Source organism: Triticum aestivum, chromosome 2A (assembly GCF_018294505.1).
Source record: "Triticum aestivum cultivar Chinese Spring chromosome 2A, IWGSC CS RefSeq v2.1, whole genome shotgun sequence".
Classification (NCBI taxonomy): Eukaryota; Viridiplantae; Streptophyta; class Magnoliopsida; order Poales; family Poaceae; genus Triticum; species Triticum aestivum.
Genome location: NC_057797.1, coordinates 617,467,480 through 617,491,440, shown reverse-complemented (window position 1 = coordinate 617,491,440; position 23,961 = coordinate 617,467,480). Strand labels below are relative to the sequence as shown.

Here is a 23,961-nt window from a genome sequence, read left to right as displayed (position 1 = left end):
CGCTCCCGGAGGTCCCCACCTCCTCGTCGGATCCGACAAGATCCAACTGGAATCCTCGCCGTCGTCGCGCTCCTAGCCGCATGAGTCTCTGCCCCCGCGGCTCCCGGACGTCTCTGCCTCCTACCCGCGCATCATCCTTCTGGGATTCGGCGAGATTCCTCGCCCCCATCGCCCCTCAAGCCGCATGAGTCACCGTCGTTGCAAAAAGCCAGGCAGTTGCAAAACTCTTTTTTTCGAAACAAAGACTAAGTTGCAGAAAACATTGACACGGGGGTGCTCTTGTCCATCTGATCAAGAGACGATCTGATGGCGGAGGCGCCCGCGCGATCGGCCGGCTGAAGGTAAGCTTATAAACAACTTATGTGTTTTGCAGTACGAAGAAGGTGCAGCTAACGACCATCAGAAACTCCAAGGCTGCAGACTCCATAGCTCACACAGTCCTCGACACGCCGCAACGCGTCGGAGGGGAAAGATCAAGATGGAGGCAGCCACCTCGAATCCGTCGAGCAAGAGGTTCGATCGCTGCATCTACCTCCCCTTTCCGTACCCCGCTCAGCGAATTTACTTGAATTTCTGCGCGCGCTGCTGCTATGTGCGTAATTTAGGATCGCCCTGGTCAGCGGAGGGAACAAAGGGATCGGGCTGGAGACGTGCAGGCAGCTCGCGTCCAAGGGGTTCAAGGTCCTGCTGACGGCGAGGAACGAGGCGAGGGGGCTGGAGGCGGTCGAAGGCGTCAGGCGCTCCGGTGCTGACGTCGTCTTCCATCAGCTGGATGTCACCGACCCTGACAGCGTCGCCCGGCTGGCGGATTTCGTCAGGGATCAGTTCGGGAAGCTCGATATCCTGGTATGTGTAACTCCGCTTTGCGCTTTGAATTTAGGGCCTCGCGCAAGTGGACATTCGTGCTGTTCCACTGAGAGCTCGTCAGGTAGAATCATAGATTCGTAGAAGTGCACTTTTCTTTTCTCGGACTCTTAGGTGTAAGGTTAACTTAGTAAAATTGCATCTGAAGGTGCAGAAATTGTTACTCAGCACATTGTTGCATTGAATAATTTTAAAATGAATTTAAGAGTTCTGTTAACAAGTAGTATAGGTGCTGTAGATTTCTTTTACCAGGCTTGTACTAGTTAATCTTGGCTTGTGGTTGATACGGGTACACTACGCTGTTCAGATTATTGACTTCTCATTGGTGTTTATGTAGAAGTGATTTTTCTCGGATTTTTCTAATTCATCACCATGATCATGTGATTTTTGTTACTTGTAGATTAACAATGCAGGCATTTCAGGTGTTGATCGAGATCCAGTTCTGTTTGCACAAGTTCAGGAACAGGTAATTAAAGCAAAATATTTTGATGTTTTCTGTATCGAATTGCAGTTTGTCAGCAGTAATATATACCTGTTTCAGAATCAGGTTAAGTCAAAACAATAATAAGTCGTTTGTAGTTGTTTGTTGGCATCTATCAACTGTGGCAGACATAAACATCACTGTCTCTTGTAACTCCTAGAGCGTAGTTTAGTATGAGAAAACATATCTTACTGATGTTTGGTAAAGGGTGAACATAGAAGCTTGGATTCCAGAAATCATTCATCAACCGCAGCATCATTCTTTTGTAACTAGCATAGTTTAGTTTGAGAAATCACATCACACTGATGTTGCAATACAAGATAAAACTAGAATATTAGATTGTAGAAATCATTAGTCGAAGTTGGCAATCCTAAAATTCTGCATTGTTGTCACTATTTTTGTTTAGTGAATCTCTCATGTGTTAAATATACAATTTTCCTTAAAAATATATCATTTCAATGATGTCCATATTACATACAGGAGCAATGAATATTTTATTCTAAGTTTGGGCGTGCAAGCAGAATTCATCATGAATTAATACCCGATGCTTTCCATTTATTAATTTAATTCTTATAACGTCTGTTCTGCTCCAAGATTAAGTTATTAATGAATAGAGAAACTTTAAAGCTCACGTCCCTCACTCTATGTCCCTTGCGTCCCTCACGCCCCTCGCGTCGCTCTCGTGGGCGGCGGCGGGGGAACCCTAGTATCCACCCCGCGCCGCCTCCTACACCATCCCCTCCCCTCGCCGCCGCCAGAAGGCGCCGCCGGGCGAAGCCGGTGCGCGTATGCGGCGGCGGGGCCCTTCTTCTCCTCTCGGAGTGCGGCTGTAGCGCGAGATGCGGCGGCGCGACGGAGTCATGGTGCTGATGCGGCGAGGGCGCGTCGGGCGGCGCGGCGGCCAGACAGTGGCGCGAGCGGGCGGCCAGGCCGTGGCGGCTGCGCGGGCACGGATCCATCGCGGATCTGGTCCGGCGGACACGGTTTCGGCCTCCCCTGCTCGGCCGGCCGATTTCGATGGGGGGACTTCTCCTTGCTGAGATCTAGCAGCGGTGGCCTGGTTCATCCAGATCCCGGCAGGGATGGCGGCGGCCTGTGCACGAGAAATGGAGGTCTTCGAACAGATCTGGGTGAAAACCTGCTATTGGCTATTGCCAAGGCCGACGATGGCGGCGATGTCTGCATCGTTCCCTTCCTAAAGGCATCGCCGTGGACAAGTTCAAAGGCACTCTCTGCTACCTCTAGGGGAAACCCTAGATCAGTAGATCGGATGACGGCGGCTCTCTGGTGTCGTTTTCCCCCTTGGGGTGTCATTCTTGCAGGTGTACACGGGTTCGAGGGACCGGAGGACGGCGTCTTTGGTGGAGCGGTGCTTCATCTTACACATTGATGGTGGCGGATCTCGGCGGCGTGGCGCTGTGGAGACTCGGCGTCTGATGCGCGGAGATGGACTTGCGCAGGAGGAGGAAGCTGTCTGCCGTCATGTTGGCGTTGATGGCAGAGAGGCCTGGCAAGGTGGGTGCATCAGTTCTGCTCTGAGGATGGACCGATGGAAGATGAAGGTGATGGCCCTTGCAGCGTGCGGTGCTCACTGGGAGTGTGCCAGACCGGTGTGGGACCCATTTCAGGTAGTGGCTTGGATGGGACACCCGACTTTAGATGTTAGGTTTTGGTGTGATGTCTGTTTGGTATTAGGCCCGGACATTCGGCACACCTTCATCAAGGGGATAGGAGTAGCAACAGCGTTGCCAAGTTGGTGGCTTCAGGCTTATTGATGTATCACCTTGTATGGTCTTTGTGAATAATTAATAATTATTGATGTATCACTATATTCTCTGTTATAAACTTTAAAGTCAGTAGAAATAGCTGACTTTCTTGGTCTTGTAGACCTTCTAAGGGCCTCAGTTTCTGGCACATTCTGTGCCTCAACTTCTGGCACTTCTTCTAAAATTTGCTATTGCACCTCCCTTTCATGCTCAACAACGGGTTTAGTCGGCTCCTGACAGACAGGTTCTGGGTCTACCCCCATAGTTGTCATGGGTGGAGTTGCAACTGGTAGTGAGAAAAATGGCTCCTGAATCATCGGATTAGGTGCATGCACCCTCTTCTCCTCAAAATCAATTTTCCGAGCTACCAAGCTCCCCCTCATCATTTCGTCCTCAAAGAAGACTGCATGTCTCGTTTCTACAAACTTTGTATATTTGTCTGGGCAGTAGAAACAAAAACCTTTTGATCTGTCTGGATAGCCAGTGAAGTGGCAACTTATTATTTTGGAATCTAACTTTGCAATGTTTGGATTAAACATTTTGACCTCCGCAGGGCACCCCCACACCCTGAAGTGTTGTAGGGAGGGCACCTTTCCTGTCCATAGCTCGTACGGTGTTTTGGGCACCGACTTGCTTGGTACTCTATTGAGAATGTGAAAGCGCCTCTATCCATAATCCCAATGGCAAGTTGGAATAACTCATTATGCTGCGCACCATGTCCATAAGTGTATGGTTGCGCCTTTCAGATACTCCTTTCTTCTCTCCCAGAGTGGGATACATTAAAAGCACATGAGTTATCATATCTTTCTCTTGCCAGAATTTCTCCCGCCATACGGGATTTTTTGACATAATATTATGTCAGCTTTACCCCGTTACGCAGGTATTTTCCCAGACTTTTCCCGCCATGCAGGTTTATCGTAATCATCTTTTCCCGCCATGTAGGTAATTCCCTATAAGGGAACATAAATGCCAGAATTGGCTCTTTTGACTGCTTATTCAATCATCAAATTTAGAAATAAATCCGAATGCTCTTTGACACACATACTTAATCCGACGTTGGTCAAATTAAACACGCATGTTGCTTGTTTTATATCAAATCATGTTAACTGAAAAATCTTTTCATGGAGAGTACATGAAAGACATTCATCAACCAAGACTCTCAATGATCTATCTCTTTTCTTTTGATGCCATTCTTTAGAAAGAACATACTCCCTCATATTATGACATCTTTCGGGTCACAAGTAGCCAGCCATTTGCTTTCACGAATGGAAGTGTGGAAAAACTTTTAGTCTGAGAAAACATAGCCAATAATCAACAATAATGGGCATAAAAATAACCCTACGTTGGTCTGGTTAAAAGAAATCCGCATTAAACTTTTGAAACTTTCTTTTATATTCAAAATCACCGTTGTGGCAGAATTAGAATAAACATTATCCTTCTACATTAATTCCATATCACCGTTGGGCGGAAATGAAAATAATGCATATAACTCATAAACAATGTGATGATAGTATTTCTATTAAACAACTTTGCTAAGAAATATCATCATCATCAACTTTATTGCAGCGGGAACAAGAAATATACATTTGTCAGTTCAAGAGCATTTCTTGATCCTTAATCGTTCTCTGAAAATTGAGCACTTTGATACAAAATTTATCAGAGATTTAAACTTTGAACATAAGACTCATAGAATTATATCACTGTTATCATCAACGTTGGTCAGAAAATAACAATACCATACTTTAACTTTAAAACAAATATTTTTTTTGTCATCGCGGAAACTATCTGCATCTTATTTCATCCACAGGGAAAAAAACATTGCTAAGAACATTTCTTCCAATTAAATTTTCCCGTTGGTTCCAATTTAATTGGAGGATAAAACTTTTACTTTGCAGCGGAAACTTTACAATATTTCATTCAAAAACAATTATGTACTCTTTTACACTCTTATCAATTTTAACCGGTTGGTTCGAAAATGAATTAGAGAAGTAACAATTTAATCTTTTACTTTAGTTCTATTCACTTTTAAAATAGCACTTTTTTTATTTGCAGCAGAAAAACATGAATAAAAAATTCATGAACTTTTTATTCTTTACAAAAACTTTTCTTTGACCAAATAAAAAATTCATGAACTTTATTATTTTCTTTGTAAAATTCATGAACATTTCTTTTTCTGAAAATTTTCTATTTTCATTTTCAGAAAAAATTTCAATTAACTTTTCTATTATCTAAACAAAAAAATTTTGTTGGAAAAAATTGCATAGAAAAACTATTGTAAATCTGCCCAAAATATGGACAAATTTCATCAAAACTTGCTGTGTAGAAAAATAACGGAGAAAATTCATTTTTTACAGCCCGGCCCATGGCCTTCCTACTGCGCACCATGCGTGCCTCTTTGGGCCATAAACGGACCAGCGACCGCGGGCACGTGCCTGGCGGCCTGCTTGTACTATGGCCCATCGGCCCGCTGGGGGGGGGGGGGAAGAGGGCACCGCTCGCTGGTTGCCGTCGGATCAAATCTGACGGCCGCCCGCGCAGATCGCGCGAGTAAACAAGCTGCAGCCACCCCCCTCCCGTAACCCTAGCACCATTTCCCCCCTTGCGCGCGCCGCTCGATCCCGTCCTGTCGCCCGACCATCGCGACGGCGCCGGTCCCCGGCGACGGTGGCGAAAAGCCACCGCGCTGCTCCTCCCTTCCTTTCCTGTGGCAGAGGGAGAGAGAGGGTCGCGCTTGCGCCCTCCTTTGCTCCCTTACGAGCCCAGCAGCGTCGGGGCTCCGCCGGCCGCCGGCGATGGCGTGAAGCCACCGCGCCGCGCGAGCCGCGCGCGAGTTTCTTCCTTTCCCCGCTCCATATTCTCCCCATCCACCGAATCTAGTGGCAGTGAGAGGCGACTGAGGCGCGACGGAGCCGTTCCCTAATCCCCTATTTGTTCGGCGACGATCCGTGGCGTCGTTGCCTCCCCTTCACCGGTGACGCGTTTCCCATAGCGGAAGCGCGCCGCCGTCGAACGGCGTGGCTGCGGTGCCCTTTGCCCTTTGCAGGGTGTGTTCTTCTTCCGAACGGCTCGGGTTGCCGATGCCCGTCCGGATCGAGAGGAACGGCGTGGCCTTTGCGGCGGCGCTACTTTTTCCGTTGAGGATTCGTTCTTTGCCCTGTCAATTAGGGTTCTTTGGGGAGGGATCTTTTTTCTTTCTCTGTTTATTCTTTGAACCGAAAATCATAGCCTAGCATGGCTCTGATACCATTGATAGATTCTCTGGATCGGGGTAGGCTAGATCATCCGGTAAACCTACCTTCACTTTGGGTTGATGAACTCGAGCCTGAGGCCATCGTGGTGAGATGGCCACGACGGCAATGACAGAGAGATGGCGGCGGCGGTGGAGCTTCCCGTCGTATCGCGCTAACCCTAGATGGTAGGGATGTAGATGGGGTTCTAAACGCACGGTGAATCTCGTGTTGCGTGCGGCCGACTCTCCCACCCCTTTATATAGCGCGGCGACAGGGACCCACCAACCATGGTTTGGTTGGGCGCCCCCGATCAGGGCGCGGGTCAAGGGCCCGTCGAGCCGTTGGGCTCGATCGGGAGGAGATCAACCTAACAGCATCGTCTAGATGCAGAGGCCGGGGGTACATCCTCCTTTTTCAAAAAAAAGAGAAAATTTGAAGCGGGTCGGCCTCAACTCACTTAGTTAACAAAAATAACTTATAGTTTAATTGGTGCTTCACTTCATATACTTTAATTAGATTTTTAAGATGAATACTCCTTCCTGACCCAACCAGCCTAGCATCTATGCTTCTGCATTTCTAATAAGATGTTGTGTAATAATTAACCCATTTATGCATGGATAGGTTGAAAGCATGGATGTAGATCAAAGAGTTCAATGGATGAAAGAAAATTCTAAGGAGACATATGAGGAAGCAAAAGAATGCATGAGAACAAACTACTATGGGGCAAAGCTTGTCACGGAGGCACTACTGCCTCTTCTTCAGTTGTCCTCCTCTGGGAGAATTGTCAATGTCTCATCAGGCTTTTCACTGCTAAGGGCACTAGTAGAAAAAGAGGCTTCCGTCCAGCCCCATTAGTCGCGAAACTGTAGGAACCGCGACTAATGAAGTCTTTAGTCGCGGTTCGGCAGACGAACCGCGACCAAAGGCTTGGGCCAGGGCGCTCGGTGGCCAGCTGGTGCACGTGAGGGGCTTTAGCCGCGGTTGGCCAGGCCAACCGCGACTAAAGGTGCCCACAGGCCTTTAGTCGCGGTTGGCCTGGCCAACCGCGACTAAAGCTCCTCCCCTATATATACCCGTTCAGCGCACTCACTTAGCCATTTGGTGCCACTTCTCTTCACAAGGGGGTGTAGGTTTGCTTTTGGTTCCTCTTATGCACACAAGGTGTTTGATGAAATGCCCAACAGCGTGAAACAAACATGATATGAAGTGTTGGAGCCACACTTGAGGTTCCTCCTCGATCGCGGTTAGCAACTTGAACCTTTCATGCATGTGTGTCATTGATAAAATATGCATGTGTGTTGTTCATTGTTTAATTTCTATTGTTTATAGCTAGTTACTTTAACAAATGCATGATGGTTAATTATATATTTTATATTATAATAATGCAGATGAATCGGCAATGGATGTACGGTAACCGACTCTCCCGCGAGTTCACTACGGGTTTGAAAGATTTCCTCGTAGTGGCTAATGCGAACAAGCAGAAGGGTTTTGTTATCTGTCCATGTGTTGACTGTAAGAATCAGAAGGGTTACTCTTCCTCAAGAGAAGTTCACCTGCACCTGCTTCGGCACGGTTTCATGCCAAGCTATAATTGTTGGACCAAGCATGGAGAAAGAGGGGTTATAATGGAAGAAGATGAAGAAGGGGATGATTTCATCGATGAAAGCTATCTTGCTCATTTCGGTGATACTTTCATGGAGGATGCTGAAGGTGAAGGGGAAGGTGAAGGGGCAGGTGAAGGGGAAGGTGAAGGGGAAGGTGAAGGTGAAGGTGAAGAAGAGGCACGTGATGAGACCGTTGATGATCTTGGTCGGACCATTGCTGATGCACGGAGACGCTGCGAAACTGAAAAGGAGAGGGAGAATTTGGATCGCATGTTAGAGGATCACAGAAAGTCGTTGTACCCTGGATGCGATGATGGTCTGAAAAAGCTGGGCTGCACACTGGATTTGCTGAAATGGAAGGCACAGGCAGGTGTAGCTGACTCGGCATTTGAAAACTTGCTGAAAATGTTGAAGAATATGTTTCCAAAGAATAACGAGTTGCCCGCCAGTACGTACGAAGCAAAGAAGGTTGTCTGCCCTCTAGGTTTAGAGGTTCTGAAGATACATGCATGCATCAACGACTGCATCCTCTACCGCGGTGAATACGAGAATTTGAATGAATGCCCGGTATGCACTGCATTGCGTTATAAGATCAGAGGCGATGACCCTGGTGACGATGTTGAGGGCGGGAAACCCAGGAAGAGGGTTCCCGCCAAGGTGATGTGGTATGCTCCTATAATACCACGGTTGAAACGTCTGTTCAGGAACAAAGAGCATGCCAAGTTGTTGCGATGGCACAAAGAGGACCGTAAGTCGGACGGGGAGTTGAGACACACCGCAGATGGAACGCAATGGAGAAAGATCGACAGAGAGTTCAAAGATTTTGCAGCTGACGCAAGGAACATAAGATTTGGTCTAAGTACAGATGGCATGAATCCTTTTGGCGAGCAGAGCTCCAGCCATAGCACCTGGCCCGTGACTCTATGCATCTACAACCTTCCTCCTTGGTTGTGCATGAAGCGGAAGTTCATTATGATGCCAGTGCTCATCCAAGGTCCGAAGCAACCCGGCAACGACATCGATGTGTACCTAAGGCCATTAGTTGATGAACTTTTACAGCTGTGGGGCAGACCTGGTGTCCGTGTGTGGGATGAGCACAAAAAAGAGGAATTTAACCTACGAGCGTTGCTTTTCGTAACCATCAACGATTGGCCTGCTCTTAGTAACCTTTCGGGACTGTCAAATAAGGGATACAATGCATGCACGCACTGCTTACATGAGACTGAAAGTGTACATTTGCCAAATTGTAAGAAGAACGTGTACCTTGGGCATCGTCGATTTCTTCCGAAAATTCATCCAGTAAGAAAGAAAGGCAAGCATTACAACGGCAAGGCAGATCACCGGCCGAAGCCTGCGGAACGCACTGGTGCTGAGGTATTTGATATGGTCAAGGATTTGAAAGTCATCTTTGGAAAGGGTCCTGGCGGACAATCAGTTCCGAAGGGAGCTGACGGGCACGCAGCCATGTGGAAGAAGAAATCTATATTCTGGGAGCTAGAATATTGGAAAGTCCTAGAAGTCCGCTCTGCAATCGACGTGATGCACGTTACGAAGAATATTTGCGTGAACCTCCTAAGCTTCTTGGGCGTGTATGGGAAGACAAATGATACAAAGGAAGCACGGCAGGACCAGCAACGTTTGAAAGACCCTGATGACCGGCATCCGGAATGGTTTCAAGGTCGTGCCAGCTACGCTCTGACCAAAGAAGAGAAGGTCATCTTTTTTGAATGCCTGAGCAGTATGAAGGTCCCGTCTGGATTCTCGTCCAATATAAAGGGAATAATAAACATGGCGGAGAAAAAGTTCCAAAACCTGAAGTCTCACGACTGCCACGTGATTATGACGCAATTGCTTCCGATTGCTTTGAGGGGGCTCCTGCCGGAAAATGTTCGAGTAGCCATTGTGAAGCTATGTGCATTCCTCAATGCAATCTCTCAGAAGGTAATCAATCCAGAAGATCTACCACGGTTACAGAACGATGTGATCCAATGTCTTGTCAGTTTCGAGTTGGTGTTCCCGCCATCCTTCTTCAATATTATGACGCACCTCTTGGTTCACCTAGTCGAAGAGATTTTCATTCTCGGTCTTGTATTTCTACACAATATGTTCCCCTTCGAGAGGTTCATGGGAGTATTAAAGAAATATGTTCGTAACCGTGCTAGGCCAGAAGGAAGCATCGCCAAGGGCTATGGAAATGAGGAGGTAATTGAGTTTTGTGTTGACTTTGTTCCTGACCTTAAGCCGATTGGTCTTCCTCGATCGCGGCACGAGGGGAGACTAAGTGGAAAAGGCACGATCGGAAGGAAATCAACGACATGTATGGACGGCCATTCTCTGACTGAAGCACACCACACTATACTGACCAATTCCAGCTTGGTGGCTCCGTACTTTGAGAAACACAAGAATATTTTACGCTCGGACAACCCGGGGAAGCTTGAATCCTGGATTAGGAAGGCCCACATGGAGACTTTCGGCAGTTGGTTGAGAAAACATTTAATGAATGACAATGATGTTGTAGATCAGCTGTACATGTTGGCCAAGACACCATCTTCGACTATAACGACTTTCCAAGGGTACGAGATAAATGGGAATACATTTTACACGATCGCCCAAGATAAAAAGAGCACCAACCAAAACAGTGGTGTCCGCTTTGATGCAGCAACCGAGAATGGGCAAAAGGTCACATATTATGGTTACATAGAGGAGATATGGGAACTTGACTATGGACCCTCCTTTAAGGTCCCTTTGTTCCGGTGCAAATGGTTCAAGCTAACAGGAGGTGGGGTAAAGGTGGACCAGCAATACGGAATGACAATGGTGGATTTCAACAATCTTGGTTACCTTGACGAACCATTCGTCCTAGCGAAAGATGTCGCTCAGGTTTTCTATGTGAAGGACATGAGTAGCAAACTGAGGAAACGGAAAGATAAGAAAACGATCAGTACATCATGCGATGATCCAAAGCGCCACATTGTTCTTTCAGGGAAAAGAAACATCGTGGGAGTGGAGGACAAGACAGACATGTCAGAAGATTATAATATGTTTGCTGAAATTCCGCCCTTCAAAGTGAACACCGACCCAAGCATTAAGTTAAATGATGAGGATGCTCCATGGATACGGCACAATCGTAAGCAAGCAGGGACACAAGGGAAGAAATGTTGTGTAATAATTTATTGTACCAAACTTTGTTGAATGGATCATGTGAATTATATTACCCGTGATGTGTTTGGTGTCCATTTTCGAATGATACATGAAATTTGGAGTGATGTAGTCCATGACGCTCTGCAGAGTCCGGCCGTACCACCATAGCCGACGACCGGCCTCTGGTATATTATTTTGAATTGAATTAGTTTTATTTTTTTAATTTTTTGATATATTATTTGTATTTTTAGAATTTTGAATTGAATTAGTTTTCTTTTTCTGAATTTTTTGATATATTATTTGTATTTTTAGAATTTTGAATTGAATTAGTTTTATTTTTCTGAATTTTTTGATATATTATTTGTATTTTTAACATTTTGAATTGAATTAGTTTTATTTTTCTTAATTTTTTGATATATTATTTGTATTTTTAACATATTGAATTGAATTAGTTCTATTTTTCTGAATTTTTTGATATATTATTTGTATTTTTAACATATTGAATTGAATTAGTTTTATTTTTCTTAATTTTTTGATATATTATTTGTATTTTTAGAATTTTGAATTGAATTAGTTATTTTTTTCTGAATTTTTTGATATAATATTTGTGTTTTTAACATATTGAATTGAATTAGTTATTTTTTTCTGAATTTTTTGATATATTATTTGTATTTTTAAGATTTTGAAAAAGAAAAAGTATTTGGAAAATACCTTTAGTCGCGGTTGGCCTGCCCAACCGCGACTAAAGGTCGTTGCGCGCGGGAACGAAAAACCCGCCAAAAAAGCCCTTTAGTCGCGGGTCGCCTCCCCAACCGCGACTAAAGGTTACCCTATAGTCGCGGGTCGCCTCCCCAACCGCGACTAAAGGGGGGGGGGCTATAAATACAACGGCCTGACCCGTCGCCTCCATTTCTGCTCGTCTTCTCTGCCGCGCTGAAGGCCTGCCGTCCTCGCCCTCGACGCCGCCCGCCGTCGCCCTCGCCCTCGACGCCGCCCGCCGTCGCCCGCGCCCTCGACGCCGCCCGCCGTCCCCTCTCGCCCACGTACGGCGCCCGCCGCCCCCTCTCGCCCTCGTACGCCGCCCGCCGGCCTCCCTCGCCCACCGCGCCGCCTCTCGCCCGCCCTCAACGCCGTCGGCCGGCCTCGCTGCCCTCAACGCCGCCGGCCGGCCTCGCCGCCCTCAATGCCGCCCCCCAATCCATCCTCGGGCCGCCGGCCTCGCCGCCCTCAACTGCTCTACAGAGAGCGATGATCGAGAGAGAGAGAGAGAGAGCAGAGAGAGAGAGAGAGGGAGGGAGAGAGAGAGAGAGAGAGAATTTTTTTGTTCTTTTTAATTTTAACTAGTTAATTAGTTTAACAAAAACGGTAAATAACTTAAAACTTGATAATTAACAAAAAAAACCGTAAAATTTGATAATTAACAAAAAAAACGTATATACGGAGAGGGGGCGGCGAGGGGGGCGGCGATGCGCGCGGTGTTTTTTTAGGGATCGAGAGGGGACGGCGAGGGTTATAAATGTGTGTTGTCCTCGCCTCCCTCTCCGTGACGCCGTCGTCTGCCGCCCCGTCTCGCGCTCTACCGCGACACCCTCTCCCACCCCTTCCTCGCCCCCTCCTTTTGCCACCGCCCTTTCGCCACCGCCACCGCCACCGCCCCCCTTCTTCACTTAATTAATTTGTTTTTACTACATGTTTTCAGGACTGACATAATGGCGGACGATAGAGCTGACCCGATTATGGACAACTATGATCCGGACGGTGAAGCACATATGTTCGGCATCATAAACGGTGATATTCTATATGTGCCGACCGGACAAGAAGAAGATGATATCTCTTCTTATCTGAACCTTGACGGTGAAGATGAAGGGCGCCGTCAGCAAGATGATGCCGAACAAACGTCGATAAACGACGATCTTCAAATGGAAGTAGCAACCACCTCCGGCGCCGAGGTATATATATATACATTGAGCCTCTGGTGATACAAACTAACTGATTTGAATAAATATGTGTGGACTAACGCGCGCGACTCTCTTTCTTATTTTAGCCCTCGGCCGGATCGTCGAAACAATCGAGTACGTCGTCAAAGCGTGGCGCAACCAAGACGATGAAACAAGGAGAAACATGCACCATCGAGGTTGCCGACAGTGCAACCGGCAGGCCGCTGGAGCCCCGCAAGAACGCCACCAAGTTTGTCAACCAATGCGGAGCCATTGTTAGAGACAACGTCTCGATCACCGTCCAGGAGTGGAATAAGCCAAAGAAGGCACGAATTGCTGGTTTCACTTTCGTCGATAAGAGAACAAAAAAAGATTGCTTCAAAAAGCTTATGGAACATTTCGTTCTACCTCCGGAATACAACAAATTCGATGAGGAGGGTAACAAGATTGAGGAAAACAAGGAGAGGAGGAGGCTAGTCAAACAGTTCGCTCTTCATAAGATGGCCGACGCATTCCGGAAATTCAAGCAAAATCTAGCCCATGACTTTGTCAAGCAGAACAAGACTCCGGATTTCAAAGGACAATATGAGAAACTGAAACATGATTAGCCAGAATTTGTGAAGCAAAAGAAATCGGAGCAGTTCATTCAAATATCGAAAAAAAATAAGGAAAATGCGGCTAAGAAGGAGTACAATCATATTATGGGGCCAGGAGGGTATCGCCTTTGGGAGCCTAGGTGGGAGAAGATGGAGAACGAGCTGAGGGCGCGAGGAATCCGTCCAGGTACGGAGGGATGGGACCCAAGGGCCAAAAGCTGGTGGTACGGGCATGGGGGAACGCTGAACCCGGAGACAGGGGACTGTGTTTACCGGGGCAAAATAATTAAACCCACCCAAGTCCTTATTGACGCAATGAGGGATGCTCAAGAGGGGAAGATCAAGTTCAACAGAGAGAACGACGCGCTGACAAAAGCCCTCGGGAATCCTGAACACGGAGGACGTGTACGAGGCATGGGGCACATTCCGTGGAAAATAGGGTTCCCCCAGAACGATGACCCGTACGGTTACAGAAGCCAGAAGAGAAAGATGGATCGGGAAGCAGATGTTGTGGCGTGGTTGGCATCGGAAATGGATGTGATGAAGAAAACCGTGAGTGTACTAGTAGCCGAACGAGATGCAGCTCGGGCGCAGCATGAAGATCATCCAGCGGATCTCAGAAGCCAGCAGCGGAGAAGCAGTGTGGCTTCCACGGAGGCCCCACCGGCTGGTGCAGATGCACCGACGATCGAAATTACTGCACCGGAGCCTCTGGTGGTCGAAATTACTGCACCGGAGCCTCTGGTGGTCGAAATTACTGCACCGGAGCCTCCTCGCTACCCCGTGGACGATATAAAGGAGATGAAAGAATGTCATCTGTATTATCCTATCGGGAACATGTCCGTGAAGGTAGCCATCGGCAGTGCTTTACCATGTTTACCTGGAGCACTCCACCACAACACCCCCATTCAAGATGGCTATGCTCGTGTCACGGTGGAGGACATAGTCCAAGGGTTTGAGGACCTGGAGATTGACATTGCTACACCTGAAGGGGAGAAAAGACTTGGAGATGTCAAGCGCCATTTCATTCTATGGCAAAAGAAGTTTATCAAGTTTCCAGGCGAGGCGCCAAGGACAACAAGTCCACCCCCCTACGGTGGTGGCGGTTCACCTACACCTCCGTCACGTCAGCCGACGCCCCCCAGTCCACAACGTCCGGCGGGTGATCAGACGCCGCCCCCCAGTCCTCGTCCGGCGGGTGATCAGACGCCGCCCCCCAATCCACCTCCGGCAAAGAAGCAGAAGCAGTCCTGGATTATTAACCCGGACCCTTATGTACCTAAGACCACAAAGGTACCAGAGCCATCATTGAAGCCTCTCCCCACAAGGCCTTGGGAACGTAGTGCCGAGGAAACTGCCGCGGCCGCGGCTGCTGATCATGAGAAATGGAAGGCGGACTGCAAGAAGAAAAGAGAGCCCGAGCCCAAGCCAGTATTTTCTGATGAGCAAAAGAAGTGGGCTAAGTCATTTTTGAGCACACCGTCCCAAGCCGCGAAGAATCTGCCTGACGACTATGCACGTGAACTTCGTAGGCAGGCACTCATGTTGAAGGAGAAGAAAGAGCGGGCGGAGAACCAGGAGAACAAAGCCTTGGAGGAGGCCGAGAAAACGGAATTAGAAAGTAAAAAAAGCGGGAAACGAGTTGCCCAGCTCGGGGAACAAAGTAAACAATCGATTGCCCCGCTTATAGTGAAAGCCGCCGGTCCGGATGACCCCGATATCATAGCAGCTGCGGCAGCACATGGATTGACTGTAACGAGTGCCAGAGAACAAGCGGCCAACTTAGGTATTACTCTTCGTGAACTGTTAGGCCTTGATGAGGCGCCAGTGAAGGAGGTAGTAATTACATATGTGAAGAATGGGCCTCTCGTCGAGCCTGCGCAGGAACAGGATCTACCTCCACAAATGAAAGGTCTGCTGAAATGGTACAAGGGTTACATAAAAAATAAAAACGCCAAAGAATATATTTATGCGGAAGTTAGATATGAGCATCACTTCAAACATTACTATGTACAAATTCATCTGAGTGAATTGTTCCAGCTTTTCAATCTGCGCGAGCTCGACAAATCTATCATCAGTTGCTACGTTCTGTAAGTGATTTATTTTTACCCCATCTCGTTCATATTGCCTGCACTATATATATGTCCTAACTATATTGTTGTGTCCGCTATTATACATGCAGAATGAAGATTAAGGAATGCAGAGTAAGGAACATCCATAATGTTGGGTTCATTGACCCACACATCGTTAATGGATATGTGTTGGAGCATCACCCCGCCGACATGGAGGCAGACCTGTGGCAGTTTCTTACAAAGCAGGAACTCAAAAGTGATATTCTATTTCCTTACCATTTTGGGTGAGTGTTTCTGTCTTGAGCACATTCTCTTTTGTTTACTCCATGCATGGTATGTGGCCGGCTAATCGATGAGTTATGCATGACATACTGTGCATGTATCGTGTCCGCAGGTTCCACTGGATTCTGCTAGTAATTAAAGTTGACACCTCAGAATGTCTCGTCCACGACTCTCTGAATAAGGATCCAAAGCTTTGGGTCGACATGAGAAGAATGCTGCAGAAGTAATTATTTTCATTCATTTGCGCTCTATATCGATCGGCCTATTTCGTTCATTTCCTAATATCAAGTAACTAATAACTCTCTTGTTCATTTAATTTTCTTTGCCTCGTAGGGTTTGGAGACGGTTCGTAGATACAAAGGTCGGTGAATTCAAAAAAGAGCTAGAATTCAAAAGGGCAAAGGCTAAGAATGGTGAGGATATTCAGCCAGCGGGGACCAATCTATGTGCATACTATGTCTGTGAGATGATCCGGAGATACACCTCTGAGCGGGTTCCGAGTGATACCAATGCTCAGAGGAATAACCTCCGGATGATGCTTAGTCCAGAAGCTCGCTTCCGACCACTTCAAGAGGAACTAGCTGGTGGTTCAGGAGGGAAGTCCTCCATCCTAAAGGAGAACGCCATTACGAGGACGTAGAACTTTATATGCATTAAATTATGTATGGAAACTTGTTCAAAATTGTATATGGTCATCCGATGATATTGAATATATATTGTATATTCCTCTTGAATTCTTTTTGGTTCTAATTTCAAATTTGTTTGAAATTGTACATTCATATGCATGTATGTAGTACCGTAGAATATGTGAAACTCCTTCAAAATTAAAATAAAGCACAAAAAAAATAAAACAATACATATTAAACAGAAAACAGGTTTAAGGGGGGGGGGGCTAAAACCCTAAACCTGCGGCGGCCTTTAGTCGCGGTTGGCCAGAAGAACCGCGACTAAAGGTCCTCCGCCCCGACGGCCACCTGGCGCCCACGTGGACGGGCCTTTAGTCGCGGTTCTTAAGCAACCGCGACTAAAGGGTGGGGCCTTTAGTCGCGCCCGTTCGGTCGCGGTTGCGCAACCGCGACTAATGGCAGTTGCGAACCGCGACCAAAGGCCCTTTTTCCACCAGTGGGGTAAGTTGTTAACCACGCTACAGATCGATAAAACCAATTACTAGTTTCAGAAAATATATTTAACATTATTTGTGCCAGTATGTTTCTGTTATAGCTTTGTTTACCACTTTGTTTAGTTTTTAGTTTTTAAAAAGTATATGTGCAGCCTTGCATTGTGTCTTCCAGAATATTATTACAGTCCTACGGAGTACTTATTAAATAAGAGATAGGGTATATCTGTTCGCATAAATGATCTTATTTCAGTTTAACTTCTTTTGTCAGATGCAATAAGCAGGATCTTATTTCAGTTTAGCTTCGTATTCATTCCAAATAATACGACATAGGTTCACATTCTTTGGATTGTGGGATATGGATTTTTCTTTTCTTCCAAATCCTCACCCTTCATCATCTCCATGTGTTCTTTTTTTTCCCTGTCAGAAAGCACAGGTTCAGAAACTAGTTCTTTTTAGCTAATAAGTATTGTTTTCTTGAGCAGAACTTCAACAGCGAAGAACTGAAGAAGGAATTCGACGACATTGACAACCTTACTGAAAAGAGACTAGAGGAGCTTCTGGATCTATTCCTGGAAGACTTCAATGCCAACTTGATAGAGGCACATGGGTGGCCGACCGGTGGCTCGTCGGCCTACAAAGTCGCCAAAGCTGCCCTGAATGCATACACGAGGATCCTTGCCAAGAGGTTCCCCGCGATGCGCATCAACTGTTTGACGCCTGGTTTTGTCAAGAGCGACATGTCCATGCACATGGGAGAGTTGACGCTCGAGGAGGGCGCTAGCAACCTGGTGAAGGTCGCTCTCTTGCCCGACGATGGCCCGAATGGTGCTTATTTTGATAGGGATGGCGTGGCGTCGTTTGTGTGATTGTTTCGTACGTGTAATGGTTTCGTCCGGTTTTACTTTCAAAATATCAACGTCGTTTGTGTAACAGTAGTTGTCAATAAACAGTGTGCAGTTTAACCTGTGCTGTGCACTCAAATGGACATGCGTGTGTGTATCATCCATATTGGTCGATGAGGTCTATCGATCTTGTGGGTATGTGTAGGGTCAAACAATGCGACAACACACACGTATGACGTATGGGTGTTGCTGGCTGATGGACATGCTTGGTTTGTTAACAAAATTTGCTAACCATCGGTTTTATTTTCGAATAGCTAACCATCATTGTCCGGCTCTTCTGTAAGGTTTTGCATGGAGGACTCCGGGTTGCCCGCTCCCCCGCGACCCCTACTAGGGTTCCCTCCCTTGCCGCCGCCGGCCCGCCCTGTTCCCCCCTCCCCCTCTCTTCCCCTCCCCTCCCCTCCCGTGGCACGCCCGGGGGGATCTCCTGCCGTCGCGTCCCTCGCCCCACGTCCTTTCTCCTCCCACAACCGTCGCCGGCGAGCTCCGTCGGGCATAGCCTGATGGGCACGGCGGCGGCGGGGCCCTTTTTCCCCCTCCGCTTGTGGGCGTCGGCACGGGGCGACCCCTTCGAGTGGCGGCGTTGGACGTCCGCGGGGTCCAGTGGCACGGCGGCGGTCTCACGGGGTGGCCTGCTGGTGGCGGCGCTCCGGCTCCCTTCGTTCTGCTCGCGGCGGGGTGACTGCGATGCTCCCATCTTGAGAGGTGGCGCGTGACCGGTCTCTTGCCGGATCCGGCAGGATCTAGCGTTGGGGGCCGGCCGGCGGCGCGTGGCTCCGGTGGTGCGTGCCCGACGGCTCCGGCGCTTGGAGCTCGACGGAAGACGCGGGTAGGGCAGCGGCGGGGCGTGGCCGCTGCTCCGACCGTGGGCGGCGGCGTGGGAAGGTCTCGGTGGTAGCCTGCTAGTGTCGTGGCGGCTTCACGGTGGCTCGAAGGATCTGTCTGCGGCAGCGGCCGGCTTCTCCGACGTTGGCTCGTTTGCGGTCGAGCCGTCTCGACCTTCACCCCATCTCCTCGTCGCCCCGGCGCTACTCCCATCAATGGGCTGGTCCTCTCCCAGTTGCGGTCCATCGCTCGTGTCACGCCCCGGTGCTGCAGGACCGAGCTCGTCCCGCGCCGATGCAGCAGGACCGAGCTCGTCTCGCGCATGGTGCAGCAGGGCTGACCTCGTCCCCCTCTCGATGCTGCAGGACCGAGCTCGCCTTGTGCTCGGGGCAGCAGGACGGGTCGGTGGATGCCAGTTTTGGCCGACCTATTGGGTCTCAACGTTGGGGGTAGCCCAGGGGTGCGAAAGGTGGGACCTTTCCGCTTGTCTCTTTCGTTGGGGTGCGACAGATCTCGGATGAGGTGGTGTCGAGGTCTTGGATACTGGGGCGGTGGCCCTGGTGGTGGTAGCGCGGTGCTCGTGGGCAGAGCCCGTGCCTTGGTGCTGCCCAGTCACCATGGCCGTGTGGGCGGCGTGGTTGCCGGGGTGTGGCGTTCGATGGCGGTGAGTGTTGGCCGAGGTGAAAACATGTTCTGTCTTCGGACGAACCGGCGACGGCGAAGATCGTTTCCTTCTTGAAGGTGTCGTCGCAGCTCTCATTGCCCGTCATGCGGCTTCGGGGGAAACTATGATCCTTGGATCGGGCGGTGGCGGCGCGCCGGTGTCGTTTCCTTTCTGAAGGCGCCGTCTTGAAGCGTATGGTTCGTTATATGTAGCTTCATCTCTGCGTGGTGATAGTGCTAGGGGTGATGTTGCTACGCTCAGCGTCTATGTATCTTCCCCTGAATATGTGCAGTGTGTTGCGCTGTTGTGGTGTGTGTTTGTACTGGGTGCTTGTTGATTGATACTTCATATATAAAACAGAGCGAAAAAGCCTTTTTTGATAATAGCTAACCATCGTTTTGATGTGTGAATGTTTCGAACTTGCCAAAAGTTGATCTTTTGAGAGGCTGCTAAATCATGCTGGATGTTTGTGCCGGACGAAGACGACGAGCACCACAAAGGCGACCGAGATACGGCCGGAGCCGTTATAAGTGTCTTGCTCTCCTTCCTCCCATAACCATAACCATAACCATCTTAGATCGTGAGGAGCGGCCCATCGATCTCTGTCATCGCACTTGTTGGAGCTCGTCGTGCGTGCAACCTCATGGAAGGAATCATCCCCAGCCAGCCAAACACGAGGTTAGCCTATGCATGCTTAGCTCAAACGTCTATGGAACTTGCAGCAATATTATCGACTGCGGTTGCTATAGGGTCGCCGTGGTCACCGGAGGGAACAAGGGGATCGGCTTCGAGGTGTGCCGGCAGCTGGCCAGCGGCGGCATCACCGTCGTCTTGACGGCCCAGGATGAGACGAGGGGCGGGGAGGCCGCGGAGAGGCTCAAAGCGCTGGGGCTCTCTGGTGTCGTCTTCCATCGTCTGGAGATCACGGACGCTTCGGGCGCCGCTACGCTAGCTGGTTTTCTCGAGGCCCGCTTTGGCAAGCTAGACATTCTGGCAAGTTTTTTCGTTTCATTTTCAGTTTATTACTACTACTGCTGCTGCATCCAAGGTTTGAAGCACCGGTGATGGATGAATGGATGGATGCACTCGGATGATTTGCAGGTGAATAACGCCGCGGTTTGTGGGGTTGAGTGCGGCCAAGAGTTCGATATCAACGAGGAAAAGGTGATATCACCCACCTTTTTTTGTCCTTTTCTGTTGTTGGGGTTTTTGTAATTTGTTACTGCTATATACTCCTGGAGGAACCCAGCCAAGAACCAAGGATAGGCGTCAAGCGCAGCGACCAATTTTACTTGATTAATTGGTTCATTCGTTAAAGTATAAAATCGGCGCGACTTTTTTCCGAAATTGTTCGGACACACCAGCCTGAACAAGTTTATTTGCCTATACATTATACAACAGTTCGCTGGCCTGGATTTCCACCAGAGAGTTGAGTGGATGTTGAAGAATGCCCGGGAGACCATCGACAGCGCAAAGAACACCGTGCAGACCAACTACTACGGCACGAAGCATGTTATCGAAGCCCTGCTGCCTCTGCTTCAAGCTTCGTCCGAGGGAAGAATAGTAAACGTCTCCTCCAATTATGGACTGCTAAGGGTAAGCAAGCTATTCTTTTTTCCCACTGATCATTCATTGCTAACCCAGTACAACATGTAAGGGATTCCTGTCAATTTTTGCAGCATATCGGCAACGAGGAGGTGAGGCAGGAGCTCAACGACGTCGACAACCTGACACAGGGGAGGCTGGACGAGCTGCTGGAGAAGTTCATCAAGGACTTCGAGGCCGGCGCGTTGGAGATGCACGGGTGGCCCACGAAGTTCTCGGCGTACAAGGTGGCCAAGGCCGCCATGAACGCCTACACGAGGATCCTGGCGAGGAGGCACCCTGAGCTGCGCGTCAACTGCGCGCACCCAGGCTTCGTCAAGACCGACATGAGCATGGGGTTCGGGGTCCTGACGCCGGAGGAGGGCGCACGCAACTTGGCCAAGGTGACGCTGCTGCCTGGCGGCGGGCCGACCGGCGCCTACTTCGCCCAGGGCGAGGAGGCGCCGTTCGTGTGAGATACCGGCGGTACGTGCGTGCGTGTTGCCCTGCTCGTGTGCTGCACACTGGGTTATTGGCTGGATGTGTTACCTTACGTGCTAGATTGAGATTGCGAATAAGATGTGTCATCTCACAAGAAACAGACTACCGAGAGGACGCTCTCAAAAAAAAAGACTACCCAAAAAACATGAGAGCGTCTCAAACCGTTTTCATCCTCGTAAAAATAATAATTTAAGAGAAATTAAGTAAAAAAGAAGTATGCTTCAGCAGTTTCTGTGAACGCATTAGTGGGAGCCTATTGGACCAGAAAGAAATTGAATGGACTAGCCCACTGGAACCCCACTTTACCCTATTAGCCCATCTAGATAGCTTGTGCAGGGAGCAGAGGGCGGCGCCGCAACGTACTTCTACCGCCGTCGCCGATCGATGGCAGCCGCCGCCGCTGCACGACTGCCTCTTCCTCCTCGCACCCCGCCTCTTCCGGCTCGCACGTATCCCCTCCCCTACCTCGCAGCTTCTCCCTGCTCCGCCTCACCGATGTTCCAATCAAGAATCGACGATCCCGTCGACTCGGCCGGACGCGATTAGCAGGTCAATGGCAGCCCCAACCCTGACACTTGCTTCGCGATCTGCTCTTGAAATTGAGGCATCCATAAGCATCTACCGATGTTTTCAGCTGCAAGCCTGCAAGTGCATTTGTTAAGTGGGATCCCACTTACTCCCACATAATCTATGCTAGTCTAGATGGAACTTCCACCATTTTCCACCAAACCGTGTTGGGACTAATGGATTAAGGTGGGATGCTCATGAACAGTCCCACCTATAGCCTGATTCTTCATACACACACCCCCGCCCCTTGAATTTCAGAGGGTGTGGGCCCTTAATCTGATTTATTTCGGTCAGATGATCCCAACTAAGCTTTCTCATTAAAGTTCGTAAATATGTGCCCCTGCGTGTGTTTTCTTGTCATTGCTTGACAGTTATAATACTTTTACACTATAAATGATACAGAAATGCACTATAACGAAAAAACTAGTTAAAAATTACGGTAGCAATGAATGGAGAGATAAAAGAAATATGTCGAGATAAAAGAAACTAGTTAAACCTCGAAGGAGTATTAAAAATTATGGCAGCAATGAATGAGAAGTAAAAAAAAAGTAATTCACGAATCGCATCCGCCAAGATCTAGAAAAAGAACAATGAATGGAGAGGAGGGAGAACAACAGATGCAAACCACTTGGAAGAGCACTCTAACTACTAGTGGGCTGACAACACTAACTGAACGCCTCAAGCAACGAGAGAAGGGGAGCTCTGAATGGAGATGTCCTCTTTCTCTCTCTCTCTCCAAATAATAGTTTGAACAGTCGCAGACGAAAGGGGAAAGAGGAAACAACTACAGAGTGAACATGTTATTTTCAATGTCAAGAGGGAAAACACGCAGCGACACGAGTTAATGGGAGACCATAAACACAAGAATGCGACCGAGAAACAAATAATGAGGGGACCATGCACGAATTGATGCGCATGGATCGAACGGACACAAAATCTGACTGAAAATAAATTGTTTTCAATCGGATGAAAATTAGCAAAGCTGAAAAAAATGCTTCAATAGTTTATGATGGGGAATGAAGCATGAAAATAAAAAAAAATCTACAAACACCCAAGATCTCATCTAGAAGATGTATAGCAACGAAAGGTGAGTGGTGTCTACATATCTTATAGACCAAAAGCATTAATGATCTAGAGATCGTGATTGGCGTAGTCATGCTCGCGTTGCGATCCAATTTGATCCAAGTACCACACGCGCAGTACCTCCAAGTTTAGCACACATACGGTTCGGCGGCATCCTCTCCTTCTTGATCCAGGAAGTGAGGGAGAGGAGGTAGATGATGTTGGGGAACGCAGTAATTTCAAAAAAATTCCTAGGCACACGTAAGATCATGGTGATGCATAGCAACAAGAAAGGAGAGTGTTGTCTACGTACCCTTGTAGACCGTAAGCGGAAGCGTTATGACAACGCGGTTGATGTAGTCTTACATCTTCACGATCGACCGATCCTAGTACCGAAAGTACGACACATTCGCGATCTGCACACGTTTAGCTCGGTGACGTCCCACGAACTCACGATCCAGCAGAGTATCGAGGGAGAGCTTCGTCAGCACGACGGCGTGATGACGGTGATGATGATGCTACCGGAACAGGGCTTCACCTAAGCACCGCTACGATATGACCGATGTGGATTATGGTGGAGGGGGCGTCGCACACGGCTGGAAACAATCAACTTGTGTGTCTATGGGGTGCCCCCTGGCCACGTATATAAAGGATGGAGGGAGGACGAGGCCGGCCCTCATAGGGCGCGCCCAAAGTGTGGAGTTCTAGCTACTAGGACTCCCTAGTCCTAGTAGAATTCCACCTCCCACATGGAATAGGAAAA

The 23,961-nt window shown here is 48.5% G+C and overlaps 2 protein-coding genes across 2 annotated transcripts; both read left to right on the top strand.

Annotated features, from left to right (window-relative positions):
• Positions 1-395: 395 nt before the first annotated feature.
• On the top strand, positions 396-17,959 carry LOC123191783 (salutaridine reductase-like). The gene is made up of 5 exons (XM_044604390.1): positions 396-513; positions 606-846; positions 1,265-1,330; positions 6,963-7,157; positions 17,576-17,959. Exons 1-5 carry the CDS (start codon positions 479-481, stop codon positions 17,957-17,959), a joined length of 921 nt encoding a protein of 306 aa, XP_044460325.1. The 5' UTR covers positions 396-478.
• Positions 17,960-19,967: 2,008 nt separating this feature from the next.
• LOC123189797 (salutaridine reductase) lies at positions 19,968-21,663 on the top strand. The gene is made up of 5 exons (XM_044602289.1): positions 19,968-20,162; positions 20,234-20,477; positions 20,586-20,648; positions 20,886-21,080; positions 21,164-21,663. Exons 1-5 carry the CDS (start codon positions 20,128-20,130, stop codon positions 21,542-21,544), a joined length of 918 nt encoding a protein of 305 aa, XP_044458224.1. The 5' UTR covers positions 19,968-20,127; the 3' UTR covers positions 21,545-21,663.
• Positions 21,664-23,961: the final 2,298 nt, after the last annotated feature.